The following is a 15,710-nucleotide window of genomic DNA, read 5'->3' as shown; positions in this document are numbered from 1 at the left end:
TATATAAGCTCAATAATAGTGCATTCAAGTCGTGCCACGGCCTTGGTACAATATCAACTGCATTTTCTGGATTCCTCACATCCTTTCTCCTCACCTCCTTCTCAAAATCCTTTGGATGAAGTCAGAGGAGAGAGGATGTGAGGAATCACGGAAATTCAATTGAGATTTTCCCATGGGGTCTTTGGCTGAAAGGTCAATTTTGCGGTGTTAAATTAGTGGGTGGCTGCAAGGTTGCAGGTTCAAGTTCAGCTCAGGAAACCAAAACTACTAACTACACTACAATATGTATTGCATTTTAATTTAGACAGCTGTGTTTTGTATCATTGCAAACAAATGCTAAAATTAAATGAATAAAAAGACTGTCCCCGGAAAAAAAAGTTGTTTTCGTTCTTGAGAGACACTGCTGACAGAGAGCGCAGACCCACAGCGCGCGAAAGAGGACAGAAAAGCGCATTTTGCGCACGCGCATTTAAAGAACAGTAGAAGTCGCGTGGTCTAGTCAATACAACCCCACCTCAATCAGTGTTGGGATTGGGGACAATAGGTAGACCGCGCACGACGTCTAAGAAAGAACACTTTCAACTCGGATAATATAAATTTAGCCTATTACGTCAGAGTAAAACTCTCCAAAGTGGAAATGTATTTTTCTACGCACCAGTTGGAGACTATCAGTAAGGCAAATTAAGCGAATTTTATTTAAACTTTTATAAACAAGACATGGGATGTTGAGAGAATGTCCTTCGAAGAACCTTTTCATATTACACAAGAATTGGATTTGTACCATAATGTGTCCAAATGGGCGCACCACGGTAATCACACAGGGGCCACTTCGGAGCAATCCATGTTCTACATCAGCATCGCCATTACTGCCATTTATGGAGTCATCATAGTCGTGGGACTAATCGGTAACATAACCCTCATCAAGACATTGTCTTCCTCTAAATCCATGCGGAATGTCCCCAACCTCTTCATGTCGAGTCTCGCGTTCGGGGACTTGGTCCTCCTGGTTACTTGCGCGCCGGTGGATGCCAGTCGGTACCTCGCGGACGAGTGGCTCTTCGGGAGAGTTGGATGTAAACTCATACCATTCATCCAACTCACCTCCGTCGGAGTGTCTGTTTTTACCCTGACTGCGTTGTCTGCTGATAGGTAAATAGCCTTCACTTTATGTTTTAGTCTACTACACTCATATTGCAACATGGGCGTTTAGTTATCCAACTTATCCATAGGATACCATTGCCAACTGATCTGGTATTTTAATGTAGAGTTGTATAGTTAAATGGTTGTAGACTTGTAGTTACTTTTAGCTCAACATATGGTCGTTTAGGTAAAATGATGAAAACGGGATAGCTTATCCTTATCGAATATTCTCTCCGAACGCATCTCTGGCGGGCGAGAGGTTCTTCGGCTAAACTCTATGGAGCTGGAAATAATATGAATTTAAACAACGGTATGGGTACAACCTGTCAAGAACATGCCGCTACTGAGACAATGCAGATACAATCTGATTCACTCTGTTGCGTTATTACGCGTTCGGATCAGTGGGATCATACTTTGATGTGAGATATGAGATGTGCTCGAGGCACAGAAATGAGATCCGACATATGAGTAGAAATGTATAAGCGTGCGACTTCGTGTGTGTGTATAGAATAGTATAGAATGAATAGAATATAATGAATGGTATAGAATGAATAGAATATAATGAATGGTATAGAATGAATAGAATATAATGAATGGTATAGAATGAATAGAATATAATGAATGGTATAGAATGAATAGAATATAATGAATAGTATAGAATGAATAGAATATAATGAATGGTATAGAATGAATAGAATATAATGAATGGTATAGAATGAATAGAATATAATGAATGGTATAGAATGAATAGAATATAATGAATAGTATAGAATGAATAGAATATAATGAATGGTATAGAATGAATAGAATATAATGAATGGTATAGAATGAATAGAATATAATGAATGGTATAGAATGAATAGAATATAATGAATAGAATAGAATGAATAGAATATAATGAATGGTATAGAATGAATAGAATATAATGAATGGTATAGAATGAATAGAATATAATGAATAGTATAGAATGAATAGAATATAATGAATAGTATAGAATGAATAGAATATAATGAATGGTATAGAATGAATAGAATATAATGAATAGTATAGAATGAATAGAATATAATGAATAGAATATAATGAATGGTATAGAATGAATAGAATATAATGAATGGTATAGAATGAATAGAATATAATGAATAGTATAGAATGAATAGAATATAATGAATGGTATAGAATGAATAGAATATAATGAATAGAATATAATGAATGGTATAGAATGAATAGAATATAATGAATAGTATAGAATGAATAGAATATAATGAATAGTATAGAATGAATAGTAATAATAAATATAATGAATATAGAATAATAGAATATAATGAATAGTATAGAATGAATAGAATATAATGAATGGTATAGAATGAATAGAATATAATGAATGGTATAGAATGAATAGAATATAATGAATAGTATAGAATGAATAGAATATAATGAATATAGAATGAATAGTATAATAATAGAATGAATAGTATAGAATGAATAGAATATAATGAATAGAATGAATAGAATATAGAATGAATAGAATATAATGAATAGAATATAGAATGAATAGAATATAATGAATAGTATAGAATGAATAGAATATAATGAATAGTATAGAATGAATAGAATATAATGAATAGTATAGAATGAATAGAATATAATGAATGGTATAGAATGAATAGAATATAATGAATGGTATAGAATGAATAATAGAATATAATGAATAGTATAGAATGAATAGAATAGAATGAATAGTATAGAATGAATAGAATATAATGAATAGTATAGAATGAATAGAATATAATGAATAGTATAGAATGAATAGAATATAATGAATAGTATAGAATGAAATGAATAGAATATAATGAATGTATAGAATGAATAGAATATAATGAATGGTATAGAATGAATAGAATATAATGAATAGTATAGAATGAATAGAATATAATAATGAATAGAATATAATGAATAATATAGAATGAATAGTATAGAATGAATAGTATAGAATGAATAGAATATAATGAATGGTATAGAATGAATAGAATATAATGAATAGTATAGAATGAATAGAATATAATGAATAGTATAGAATGAATAGAATATAATGAATAGAATGAATAGAATGAATATGAATAGTATAGAATGAATAGAATATAATGAATAGTATAGAATGAATAGAATATAATGAATAGGTATAGAATGAATAGAATATAATGAATGGTAGAATAATAGAATATAATGAATAGTATAGAATGAATAGAATATAATGAATAGTATAGAATAATAGAATATAATGAATATAGAATGAATAGAATATAATGAATAGAATAATAATAGAATGAATAGTATAGAATGAATAGAATAGAATGAATAGTATAGAATGAATAGAATATATAATGAATAGTATAGAATGAATAGAATATAATGAATGGTATAGAATGAATAGAATATAATGAATAGTATAGAATGAATAGAATATAATGAATGGTATAGAATGAATAGAATATAATGAATGGAATATAGAATGAATAGTAATAATAATATAATGAATAGTATAGAATGAATAGAATATAATGAATAGTATAGAATGAATAGAATATAATGAATAGTATAGAATGAATAGAATATAATGAATAGTATAGAATGAATAGAATATAATGAATAGTATAGAATGAATAGAATATAATGAATAGTATAGAATGAATAGAATAGAATGAATAGTATAGAATGAATAGAATATAATGAATAGTATAGAATGAATAGAATATAATATAATGAATGGTATAGAATGAATAGAATATAATGAATAGTATAGAATGAATAGAATATAATGAATGGTATAGAATGATAGAATATAATGAATAGTATAGAATGAATAGAATATAATGAATGGTATAGAATGAATAGAATATAATGAATGGTATAGAATGAATAGAATATAATGAATAGTATAGAATGAATAGAATATAATGAATAGTATAGAATGAATAGAATATAATGAATGGTATAGAATGAATAGAATATAATGAATAGTATAGAATGAATAGAATATAATGAATAGTATAGAATGAATAGAATATAATGAATGAATAGTATAGAATGAATAGAATATAATGAATAGTATAGAATGAATAGAATATAATGAATAGTATAGAATGAATAGAATAGAATGAATAGTATAGAATGAATAGAATATAAATGAATAGTATAGAATGAATAGAATATAATGAATAGTATAGAATGAATAGAATAGAATGAATAGAATATAATGAATAGTAATATAATGAATGGTATAGAATGAATAGAATATAATGAATAGTATAGAATGAATAGAATATAATGAATAGTATAGAATGAATAGAATATAATGAATAGTATAGAATGAATAGAATATAATGAATAGTATAGAATGAATAGTATAGAATGAATAGAATATAATGAATAGTATAGAATGAATAGAATATAATGAATAGAATATAATGAATGGTATAGAATGAATAGAATATAATGAATAGTATAGAATGAATAGAATATAATGAATAGTATAGAATGAATAGAATATAATGAATAGTATAGAATGAATAGAATATAATGAATAGAATAGAATGAATAGAATATAATGAATGGTATAGAATGAATAGAATATAATGAATAGTATAGAATGAATAGAATATAATGAATAGTATAGAATGAATAGAATATAATGAATGGTATAGAATGAATAGAATATAATGAATAGTATAGAATGAATAGTATAGAATGAATAGTATAGAATGAATAGAATATAATGAATAGAATAGAATGAATAGTATAGAATGAATAGAATATAATGAATAGTATAGAATGAATAGAATAGAATGAATAGAATAATAGAATATAATGAATAGTATAGAATGAATAGAATAGAAGGAATAGTATAGAAGGAATAGAATAGAAGGAATAGTATAGAAGGAATAGAATAGAAGGAATAGAATAGAAGGAATAGAATAGAATGAATAGAATAGAAGGAATAGAATATAGAAGGAATAGTATAGAATGAATAGAATATAATGAATAGTATAATGAATAGAATAGAATAGAGAATGAATAGAATATAGAATGAATAGAATAGAATGAATAGTATAGAATGAATAGAATAGAATGAATAGTATATAATGAATAGAATAGAATATAATGAATAGTATAGAATGAATAGAATATAATGAATGGTATAGAATGAATAGAATATAATGAATGGTATAGAATGAATAGAATATAATGAATAGTATAGAATGAATAGAATATAATGAATAGAATGAATAGAATGAATAGAATATAATGAATAGTATAGAATGAATAGAATATAATGAATAGTATAGAATGAATAGAATATAATGAATAGTATAGAATGAATAGAATATAATGAATAGTATAGAATGAATAGAATATAATGAATAGTATAGAATGAATAGAATATAATGAATAGTATAGAATGAATAGAATATAATGAATAGTATAGAATGAATAGAATATAATGAATAGTATAGAATGAATAGAATATAATGAATAGTATAGAATGAATAGTATAGAATGAATAGTATAGAATGAATAGAATAGAAGAATAGAATAGAAATGAATAGAATAGAAGGAATAGTATAGAATGAATAGAATAGAAGGAATAGAATAGAAGGAATAGAATAGAAGGAATAGAATATAGAAGGAATAGAATAGAAGGAATAGAATAGAAGGAATAGAATAGAAGAATAGAATATAATGAATAGTATAGAATGAATAGAATAGAATAGTATAGAATGAATAGAATAGAAGGAATAGAATAGAAGGAATAGAATAATGAAGGAATAGAATAGAATAGAATAGAATAGAATGAATAGAATAGAATGAATAGAATAGTATAGAATGAATAGAATAGAATGAATAGAATAGAAGGAATAGAATATAAATGAATAGAATAGAAATAGAATAGAATAGAATGAATAGAATAGAAGGAATAGAATAGAATAGAATAGAATAGAAGAATAGAATAGAATAGAAGGAATAGAATAGAAGGAATAGAATAGAAGGAATAGTATAGAAGGAATAGAATAGAAGGAATAGTATAGAAATGAATAGAATAGAATGAATAGAATAGAATAGAATAGAATAGAATAGAATGAATAGAATAGAATAGAAGAATAGAATAGAAGGAATAGAAAAGAAGGAATAGTATAGAAGGAATAGAATATAATAGAAGGAATAGAATAGAAGGAATAGAATATAATAGAATGAATAGAATAGAATGAATAGAATATAATAGAATGAATAGAATAGAATGAATAGAATAGAAGGAATAGAATAGAATGAATAGAATAGAAGGAATAGTATAGAAGGAATAGAATATAATAGAAGGAATAGAATATAATGAAGGAATAGAATAGAATGAATAGAATAGAATGAATAGAATAGAATGAATAGAATAGAAGGAATAGAAAAGAAGGAATTGAATAGAAGGAATTGAATAGAATGAATGTTGATGCACAATCAACATGTTATGGTCCCGTCTGACGTCAATAGAACATATTCATTCAGGTAGCAGACATGACGCTCTTTACCAAACAGTAAAAGGAACCGAGGGGATTGAAATATGAATAAAACATGAGAAACAGGAGAATGTAGAGTTGATTGGAGAACAATCAGGTTTTGAAGGATAGCACCTGGTTAGAGGAAAACTGTCTGTGTCCCGACGGGCACCTTGTTCCCTTTATATTGCCTTGTTCCACATAGGGAATAGGGTGCCTTTATATTGCCTTGTTCCACATAGGGAATAGGGTGCCTTTATATTGCCTTGCTCCACATAGGGAATAGGGTGCCTTTATATTGCCTTGTTCCACATAGGGAATAGGGTGCCTTTATATTGCCTTGCTCCACATAGGGAATAGGGTGCCTTTATATTGCCTTGCTCCACATAGGGAATAGGGTGCCTTTATATTGCCTTGTTCCACATAGGGAATAGGGTGCCTTTATATTGCCTTGTTCCACATAGGGAATAGGGTGCCTTTATATTGCCTTGTTCCACATAGGGAATAGGGTGCCTTTATATTGCCTTGTTCCACATAGGGAATAGGGTGCCTTTATATTGCCTTGTTCCACATAGGGAATAGGGTGCCTTTATATTGCCTTGCTCCACATAGGGAATAGGGTGCCTTTATATTGCCTTGTTCCACATAGGGAATAGGGTGCCTTTATATTGCATTGCTCCACATAGGGAATAGGGTGCCTTTATATTGCCTTGTCCACATAGGGAATAGGGTGCCTTTATATTGCCTTGTTCCACATAGGGAATAGGGTGCCTGCCCACATAGGGAATAGGGTATATTGCCTTGTTCCACATAGGGAATAGGGTGCCTTTATATTGCCTTGTTCCACATAGGGAATAGGGTGCCTTTATATTGCCTTGTTCCACATAGGGAATAGGGTGCCTTTATATTGCCTTGCTCCACATAGGGAATAGGGTGCCTTTATATTGCCTTGTTCCACATAGGGAATAGGGTGCCTTTATATTGCATTGCTCCACATAGGGAATAGGGTGCCTTTATATTGCATTGCTCCACATAGGGAATAGGGTGCCTTTATATTGCCTTGCTCCACATAGGGAATAGGGTGCCTTTATATTGCCTTGCTCCACATAGGGAATAGGGTGCCTTTATATTGCCTTGTTCCACATAGGGAATAGGGTGCCTTTATATTGCCTTGTTCCACATAGGGAATAGGGTGCCTTTATATTGCCTTGTTCCACATAGGGAATAGGGTGCCTTTATATTGCCTTGTTCCACATAGGGAATAGGGTGCCTTTATATTGCCTTGTTCCACATAGGGAATAGGGTGCCTTTATATTGCCTTGCTCCACATAGGGAATAGGGTGCCTTTATATTGCCTTGTTCCACATAGGGAATAGGGTGCCTTTATATTGCATTGTTCCACATAGGGAATAGGGTGCCTTTATATTGCATTGCTCCACATAGGGAATAGGGTGCCTTTATATTGCCTTGTTCCACATAGGGAATAGGGTGCCTTTATATTGCATTGCTCCACATAGGGAATAGGGTGCCTTTATATTGCCTTGTTCCACATAGGGAATAGGGTGCCTTTATATTGCATTGCTCCACATAGGGAATAGGGTGCCTTTATATTGCATTGCTCCACATAGGGAATAGGGTGCCTTTATATTGCATTGCTCCACATAGGGAATAGGGTGCCTTTATATTGCATTGCTCCACATAGGGAATAGGGTGCCTTTATATTGCATTGCTCCACATAGGGAATAGGGTGCCTTTATATTGCATTGCTCCACATAGGGAATAGGGTGCCTTTATATTGCATTGTTCCACATAGGGAATAGGGTGCCTTTATATTGCATTGCTCCACATAGGGAATAGGGTGCCTTTATATTGCATTGCTCCACATAGGGAATAGGGTGCCTTTATATTGCATTGCTCCACATAGGGAATAGGGTGCCTTTATATTGCATTGCTCCACATAGGGAATAGGGCAATAGGGTGGGAATAGGGTGCCTTTATATTGCATTGCTCCACATAGGGAATAGGGTGCCTTTATATTGCATTGCTCCACATAGGGAATAGGGTGCCTTTATATTGCATTGCTCCACATAGGGAATAGGGTGCCTTTATATTGCATTGCTCCACATAGGGAATAGGGTGCCTTTATATTGCATTGCTCCACATAGGGAATAGGGTGCCTTTATATTGCCTTGCTCCACATAGGGAATAGGGTGCCTTTATATTGCATTGCTCCACATAGGGAATAGGGTGCCTTTATATTGCATTGCTCCACATAGGGAATAGGGTGCCTTTATATTGCCTTGTTCCACATAGGGAATAGGGTGCCTTTATATTGCCTTGCTCCACATAGGGAATAGGGTGCCTTTATATTGCATTGCTCCACATAGGGAATAGGGTGCCTTTATATTGTCTTGTTCCGCATAGGGAATAGGGTGCCTTTATATTGCATTGCTCCACATAGGGAATAGGGTGCCTTTATATTGCATTGCTCCACATAGGGAATAGGGTGCCTTTATATTGCATTGCTCCACATAGGAATAGGGTGCCTTTATATTGCATTGCTCCACATAGGGAATAGGGTGCCTTTATATTGCCTTGCTCCACATAGGGAATAGGGTGCCTTTATATTGCCTTGCTCCACATAGGGAATAGGGTGCCTTTATATTGCATTGCTCCACATAGGGAATAGGGTGCCTTTATATTGCCTTGTTCCACATAGGGAATAGGGTGCCTTTATATTGCCTTGTTCCACATAGGGAATAGGGTGCCTTTATATTGCCTTGTTCCACATAGGGAATAGGGTGCCTTTATATTGCATTGCTCCACATAGGGAATAGGGTGCCTTTATATTGCATTGCTCCACATAGGGAATAGTTTGCCATTCAGGACACAACCCAAGTACCAGCAAGACATCTGTATAAGGCAAGCAGAGATCAAGAATCATACATCACACATACTTCTGAACAGGTGGCCTAAGTTGAGGAGATCATGTCTTCCTCTTCCTCCTCCTCCTCATCCTCCAGGTACAAGGCAATCGTGAAGCCCATGGACATCCAGGTCTCCAACGCCCCGGCGAGGATCGTCCTGCGGGCTGCAGTGATCTGGCTCTTCTCCATGACCCTGGCTGTCCCCGAGGCTGTCTTCTCAGACCTCCGCTCGTTCAGCATCCACAGCACCAATGAGACCTTCATCACCTGCGCCCCCTATCCCCACGATGGTGAACTGCATCCCAAGATCCACTCCATGGCCTCCTTCCTCATCTTCTATGTCATTCCTCTGTCGGTTATATCAGTCTATTACCTGTTCATCGCCAGGAGCCTGATCAGGAGTGCCTATAATATGCCGGTGGAGGGCAACGTGCACGTCAGAAGACAGGTGGGTCTCTCTTCTTCATCATCTCTACTATTTTCTTCTTGTTCTTCTCCCTCATCATCTCTACTATTTTCTTCTTGTTCTTCTCCCTCCCTCATCATCTCTACTATTTTCTTCTCCTTCTTCATCATCTCTACTATTTTCTTCTAGTTCTTCTCCCTCATCATCTCTACTATTTTCTTCTCCTTCATCATCTCTACTATTTTCTTCTCCTTCATCATCTCTACTATTTTCTTCTCCTTCATCATCTCTACTATTTTCTTCTTGTTCTTCTCCCTCATCATCTCTACAATTTTTTCTCCTTCATCATCTCTACTATTATATTCTTAATCATCTCTACTATTTTCTTCTCCCTCATCATCTCTACTATTTTCTTCTCCTTCATCATCTCTACTATTTTCATCATCTCTACTATTTTCTTCTTGTTCTTCTCCCTCATCATCTCTACTATTTTCTTTATATTCTTAATCATCTCTACTATTTTCTTCTCATCATCTCTACTATTTTCTTCTCCCTCTTCATCATCTCTACTATTTTCTTCTAGTTCTTCTCCCTCATCATCTCTACTATTTTCTTCTCCTTCATCATCTCTACTATTTTATTCTAGTTCTTCTCCTCATCATCTCTACTATTTTCTTCTCCTTCTCCTCTACTATTATATTCTTAATCATCTCTACTATTTTCTTCTCCTTCATCATCTCTACTATTTTCTTCTAGTTCTTCTCCCTCATCATCTCTACTATTTTCTTCTCCTTCATCATCTCTACTATTTTATTCTTAATCATCTCTTCTATTTTCTTCTCTTCATCATCTATACTATTTTCTTCTCCTTCATCACAGATATTTTCTTCTAGTTCTTCTCCCTCATCATCTCTACTATTTTGTTCTCCTTCTTCATCATCTCTACTATTTTCTTCCCTTCTTCATCATCTCCTACAATTTTCTTCTAGTTCTTCTCCCTCATCATCTCTACTATTTTCACTTCTCCATCATCCACTTCATCTTCACCTTCTTCATCATCTCTACTATTTTCCTGGCTTCTTCATCATCTCTAACTTCCTCCTTCATCATCTCTACTATTTTCTTCTAGTTCTTCTCCTGCTCATCTCTAAGAGTTTCTTCTCCTTCATCATCTCTACTATTTTATTCAATCATCTCAGCTATTTTCTTCTCCTGTTCATCATCTCTACTATTTTCTTCCCATCATCTCTAGAGGAGGAACAGGAACTCCCTCATACAAATGACTTCTCTCCCTCATGACCTTCATTTTATTCCACTCAGTGGCCAGTCTTAATCTTTATCTAATGGAAAACACATCTGATCAGAGTCCAGGACAGTGCCTGTGAGAGACAGATGGGTGGATGGTAAGAGAGAGACAGACATACAGGTCTACCAAGAGGACTAGAGTGTGAGACAGACAGACAGGTCTCTTCACCAAGAGGAGCCCGAATGTGAGACAGACTCCTGAACATGTCTACCAAGAGGAGAGAATGTGAGTCAACAAGAGCTGTGTTGGTCTACCAAGAGGAGAGAATGAGGAACAGAACAACATACAAATCTACCTCAGAGGAGTGGCCAGTCTGAGACAGACAACAGGTCTGTCAAGAGGACAGTGTGTGAGAGACAGATGGGTGGAGACAGACAGACAGGTCTACCAAGAGGAGAGAATGTGAGACAGACAGACAGGTCTACAAGAGGAGAGAATGTGAGACAGACAGACATGTCTACCAAGAGGAGAGAATGTGAGTCAGACAGACAGGTCTACCAAGAGGAGAGAATGTGAGACAGACATACAGGTCTACCAAGAGGAGAGAGTGTGAGACAGACAGACAGGTCTACCAAGAGGAGAGAATGTGAGACAGACAGACAGGTCTACCAAGAGGAGAGAATGAGACAGACAGACAGACAGGTCTACCAAGAGGAGAGAATGTGAGACAGACAGACAGACAGGTCTACCAAGAGGAGAGAATGTGAGACAGACAGACAGGTCTACCAAGAGGAGAGAATGTGAGACAGACAGACAGGTCTACCAAGAGGAGAGAATGTGAGACAGACAGACAGACAGGTCTACCAGGAGGAGAGAATGTGAGACAGACAGACAGAAAGGTTTACCAAGAGGAGAGAATGTGAGACAGACATACAGGTCTACCAAGAGGAGAGAATGTGAGACAGACAGACAGAAAGGTCTACCAAGAGGAGAGAATGTGAGACAGATAGACAGACAGGTCTACCAAGAGGAGAGAATGTGAGACAGATAGACAGACAGGTCTACCAAGAGGAGAGAATGTGAGACAGACAGACAGACAGGTCTACCAGGAGGAGAGAATGTGAGACAGACAGACAGAAAGGTTTACCAAGAGGAGAGAATGTGAGACAGACATACAGGTCTACCAAGAGGAGAGAATGTGAGACAGACAGACAGAAAGGTCTACCAAGAGGAGAGAATGTGAGACAGACAGACAGAAAGGACTACCAATAAGAGAGAGTGTGAGACAGACAGACAGAAAGGTCTACCAAGAGGAGAGAATGTGAGACAGACAGACAGAAAGGACTACCAATAAGAGAGAGTGTGAGACAGACAGACAGACAGACAGACAGACAGACAGACAGACAGACAGACAGACAGACAGACAGACAGACAGACAGACAGACAGACAGACAGACAGACAGACAGACAGACAGACAGGTCTACCAAGAGGAGAGAGTGTGAGACAGACAGACAGACAGACAGACAGACAGACAGACAGACAGACAGACAGACAGACAGACAGACAGACAGACAGACAGACAGACAGACAGACAGACAGACAGACAGACAGACAGACAGACAGGTCTACCAAGAAGAGAGAGTGTGAGACAGACAGGTGGACGGTACAATTGGTAGTCGGATGGTAGGACCAAGGGAATAGAAGAACCAAGGGGTATCAAAGGTTCCAGTGCGGTATGCAGGTGGTCGGGTGGAAGTGGGGAAATTGCTCTCCCTTTGAAATGGCCGCTAATCTGGAATCACCCGAGAGTTTCCTGACCTGTTTGATTGAATTGAGCCTTTAATCAAGATCCCACAGCAGCTATATAGATGACCTACATAGAACAGTATGTGTACCTTTATGTATTTGAACAGTATGTGTACCTTTATTTGAACAGTATTTTTATGTATTTGAACAGTATGTGTACCTTTATGTATTTGAACAGTATGTGTACCTTTATGTATTTGAACAGTATGTGTACCTTTATGTATTTGAACAGTATGTGTACAGTATTTGAACAGTGTACCTTTATGTATTTGAACAGTATGTGTACCTTTATGTATTTGAACAGTATGTGTACCTTTATGTATTTGAACAGTATGTGTACCTTTATGTATTTGAACAGTATGTGTACCTTTATGTATTTGAACAGTATGTGTACCTTTATTTGTATTTGTATTTGAACAGTATGTGTACCTTTATGTATTTGAACAGTATGTGTACCTTTATGTATTTGAACAGTATGTGTACCTTTATGTATTTGAACAGTATGTGTACCTTTATGTATTTGAACAGTATGTGTACCTTTATGTATTTGAACAGTATGTGTACCTTTATGTATTTGAACAGTATGTGTACCTATATGTATTTGAACAGTATGTGTACCTTTATGTATTTGAACAGTATGTGTACCTTTATGTATTTGAACAGTATGTGTACCTTTATGTATTTGAACAGTATGTGTACCTTTATGTATTTGAACAGTATGTGTACCTATATGTATTTGAACAGTATGTGTACCTTTGTATTTGTATTTGAACAGTATGTGTACCTTTATGTATTTGAACAGTATGTGTACCTTTATGTATTTGAACAGTATGTGTACCTTTATGTATTTGAACAGTATGTGTACCTTTATGTATTTGAACAGTATGTGTACCTTTATGTATTTGAACAGTATGTGTACCTTTATGTATTTGTACAGTATGTGTACCTTTGTGTATTTGAACATGTGTTTGCTAATTACACATTTAATTGTTAAAGGCATTACATTTGTTTAATGTAGTGTTTTGATACTTGATATGGTGTCCTATAAGGCCATTTGGGCTGGGCACCAGTTGGTGAACGACGATTGGTGCCATGTACTATATGTACAGAATGTTACTCTGTGGTACAGTAATGTGGTACAGTAATGTGGTACAGCTCTGTGGTACAGTAATGTGGTACAACTCTGTGGTACAGCTCTGTGGTACAACTCTGTGGTACAGCTCTGTGATACAGTAATGTGGTACAGTAATGCGGTACAGCTCTGTGGTACAGCTCTGTGGTACAACTCTGTGGTACAGCTCTGTGGTACAGTAATGTGGTACAGCTCTGTGGTACACCTCTGTGGTACAGCTCTGTGGTACAGCTCTGTGATACAGTAATGTGGTACAGCTCTGTGGTACAGCTCTGTGGTACACCTCTGTGGTACAGCTCTGTGGTACAGCTCTGTGATACAGTAATGTACAGCTCTGTGGTACAGCTCTGTGGTACAACTCTGTGGTACAACTCTGTGGTACAGTAATGTGGTACTCTGTGGTACAGCTCTGTGGTACAGCTCTGTGGTACAGTACAGCTCTGTGGTACAGCTCTGTGGTACAACTCTGTGGTACAGTAATGTGGTACAACTCTGTGATACAGTAATGTGGTACAACTCTGTGGTACAGTAATGTGGTACAACTCTGTGGTACAGTAATGTGGTACAACTCTGTGGTACAACTCTGTGGTACAGCTCTGTGGTACAGTAATGTGGTACAACTCTGTGGCTCTGTGGTACTCTGTGGTACAGCTCTGTGATACAGTAATGTGGTACAACTCTGTACAACTCTGTGGTACAGTAATGTGGTACAACTCTGTGATACAGTAATGTGGTACAACTCTGTGGTACAGCTCTGTGGTAGAGTAATGTGGTACAACTCTGTGATACAGTAATGTGGTACAACTCTGTGGTACAGTAATGTGGTACAACTCTGTGGTACAGTAATGTGGTACAACTCTGTGGTACAACTCTGTGGTACAGCTCTGTGGTACAGTAATGTGGTACAACTCTGTGGTACAACTCTGTGGTACAGCTCTGTGGTACAGCTCTGTGATACAGTAATGTGGTACAACTCTGTGGTACAGCTCTGTTGTACAGTAATGTGGTACAGTCTGTGGTACAACTCTGTGGTACAGCTCTGTGGTACAGCTCTGTGGTACAACTCTGTGGTACAGCTCTGTGGTACAACTCTGTGGTACAGCTCTGTGATACAGTAATGTGGTACAACTCTGTGGTACAACTCTGTGGTACAGCTCTGTGATACAGCTCTGTGGTACAGTAATGTGGTACAGGTCTGTGATACAGTAATGTGGTCAATATGTGCAGTTAATATGCAGGCTATTTTTAGACCGCAGGTCTACTGGGCGTCAGTTCAAGTAGCCTTTGTAGGCTATGTTCAGGCTACAGCGTGTCTCGTGTGAATTCTTATGTGGATTATAACAAATGGACATATTTGTACGGGGTAAATCCGTTTTTGAATCAATTGTTTTATTATATGTTGAAGGTAAAGCAATAGGCAGGATACAGTATTGCTGTGTCTGTGTTGTCCAGGGGGGTTACATAAAAACTACAGGTTATGAGAGGATACAGTATTGCTGTGTCTGTGTTGTC

General features: G+C 35.3%; 1 protein-coding gene across 1 annotated transcript; it reads left to right on the top strand.

The window, feature by feature from the left end:
- Positions 1-538: 538 nt before the first annotated feature.
- Positions 539-10,055, top strand: LOC124019718 (gastrin-releasing peptide receptor-like; the record flags this gene model as incomplete). Its single annotated transcript, XM_046335131.1, has 2 exons — positions 539-1,149; positions 9,704-10,055. Coding segments are annotated over exons 1-2 (768 nt in total), but the record flags the coding sequence as incomplete, so codon positions are not given.
- Positions 10,056-15,710: the final 5,655 nt, after the last annotated feature.

This window comes from Oncorhynchus gorbuscha, unplaced genomic scaffold (assembly GCF_021184085.1).
Source record: "Oncorhynchus gorbuscha isolate QuinsamMale2020 ecotype Even-year unplaced genomic scaffold, OgorEven_v1.0 Un_scaffold_658, whole genome shotgun sequence".
NCBI classification, from domain to species: domain Eukaryota; kingdom Metazoa; phylum Chordata; class Actinopteri; order Salmoniformes; family Salmonidae; genus Oncorhynchus; species Oncorhynchus gorbuscha.
The sequence above is the reverse complement of the archived record's forward strand: the minus strand, read 5'-3'. Positions and strand labels throughout refer to the sequence as shown.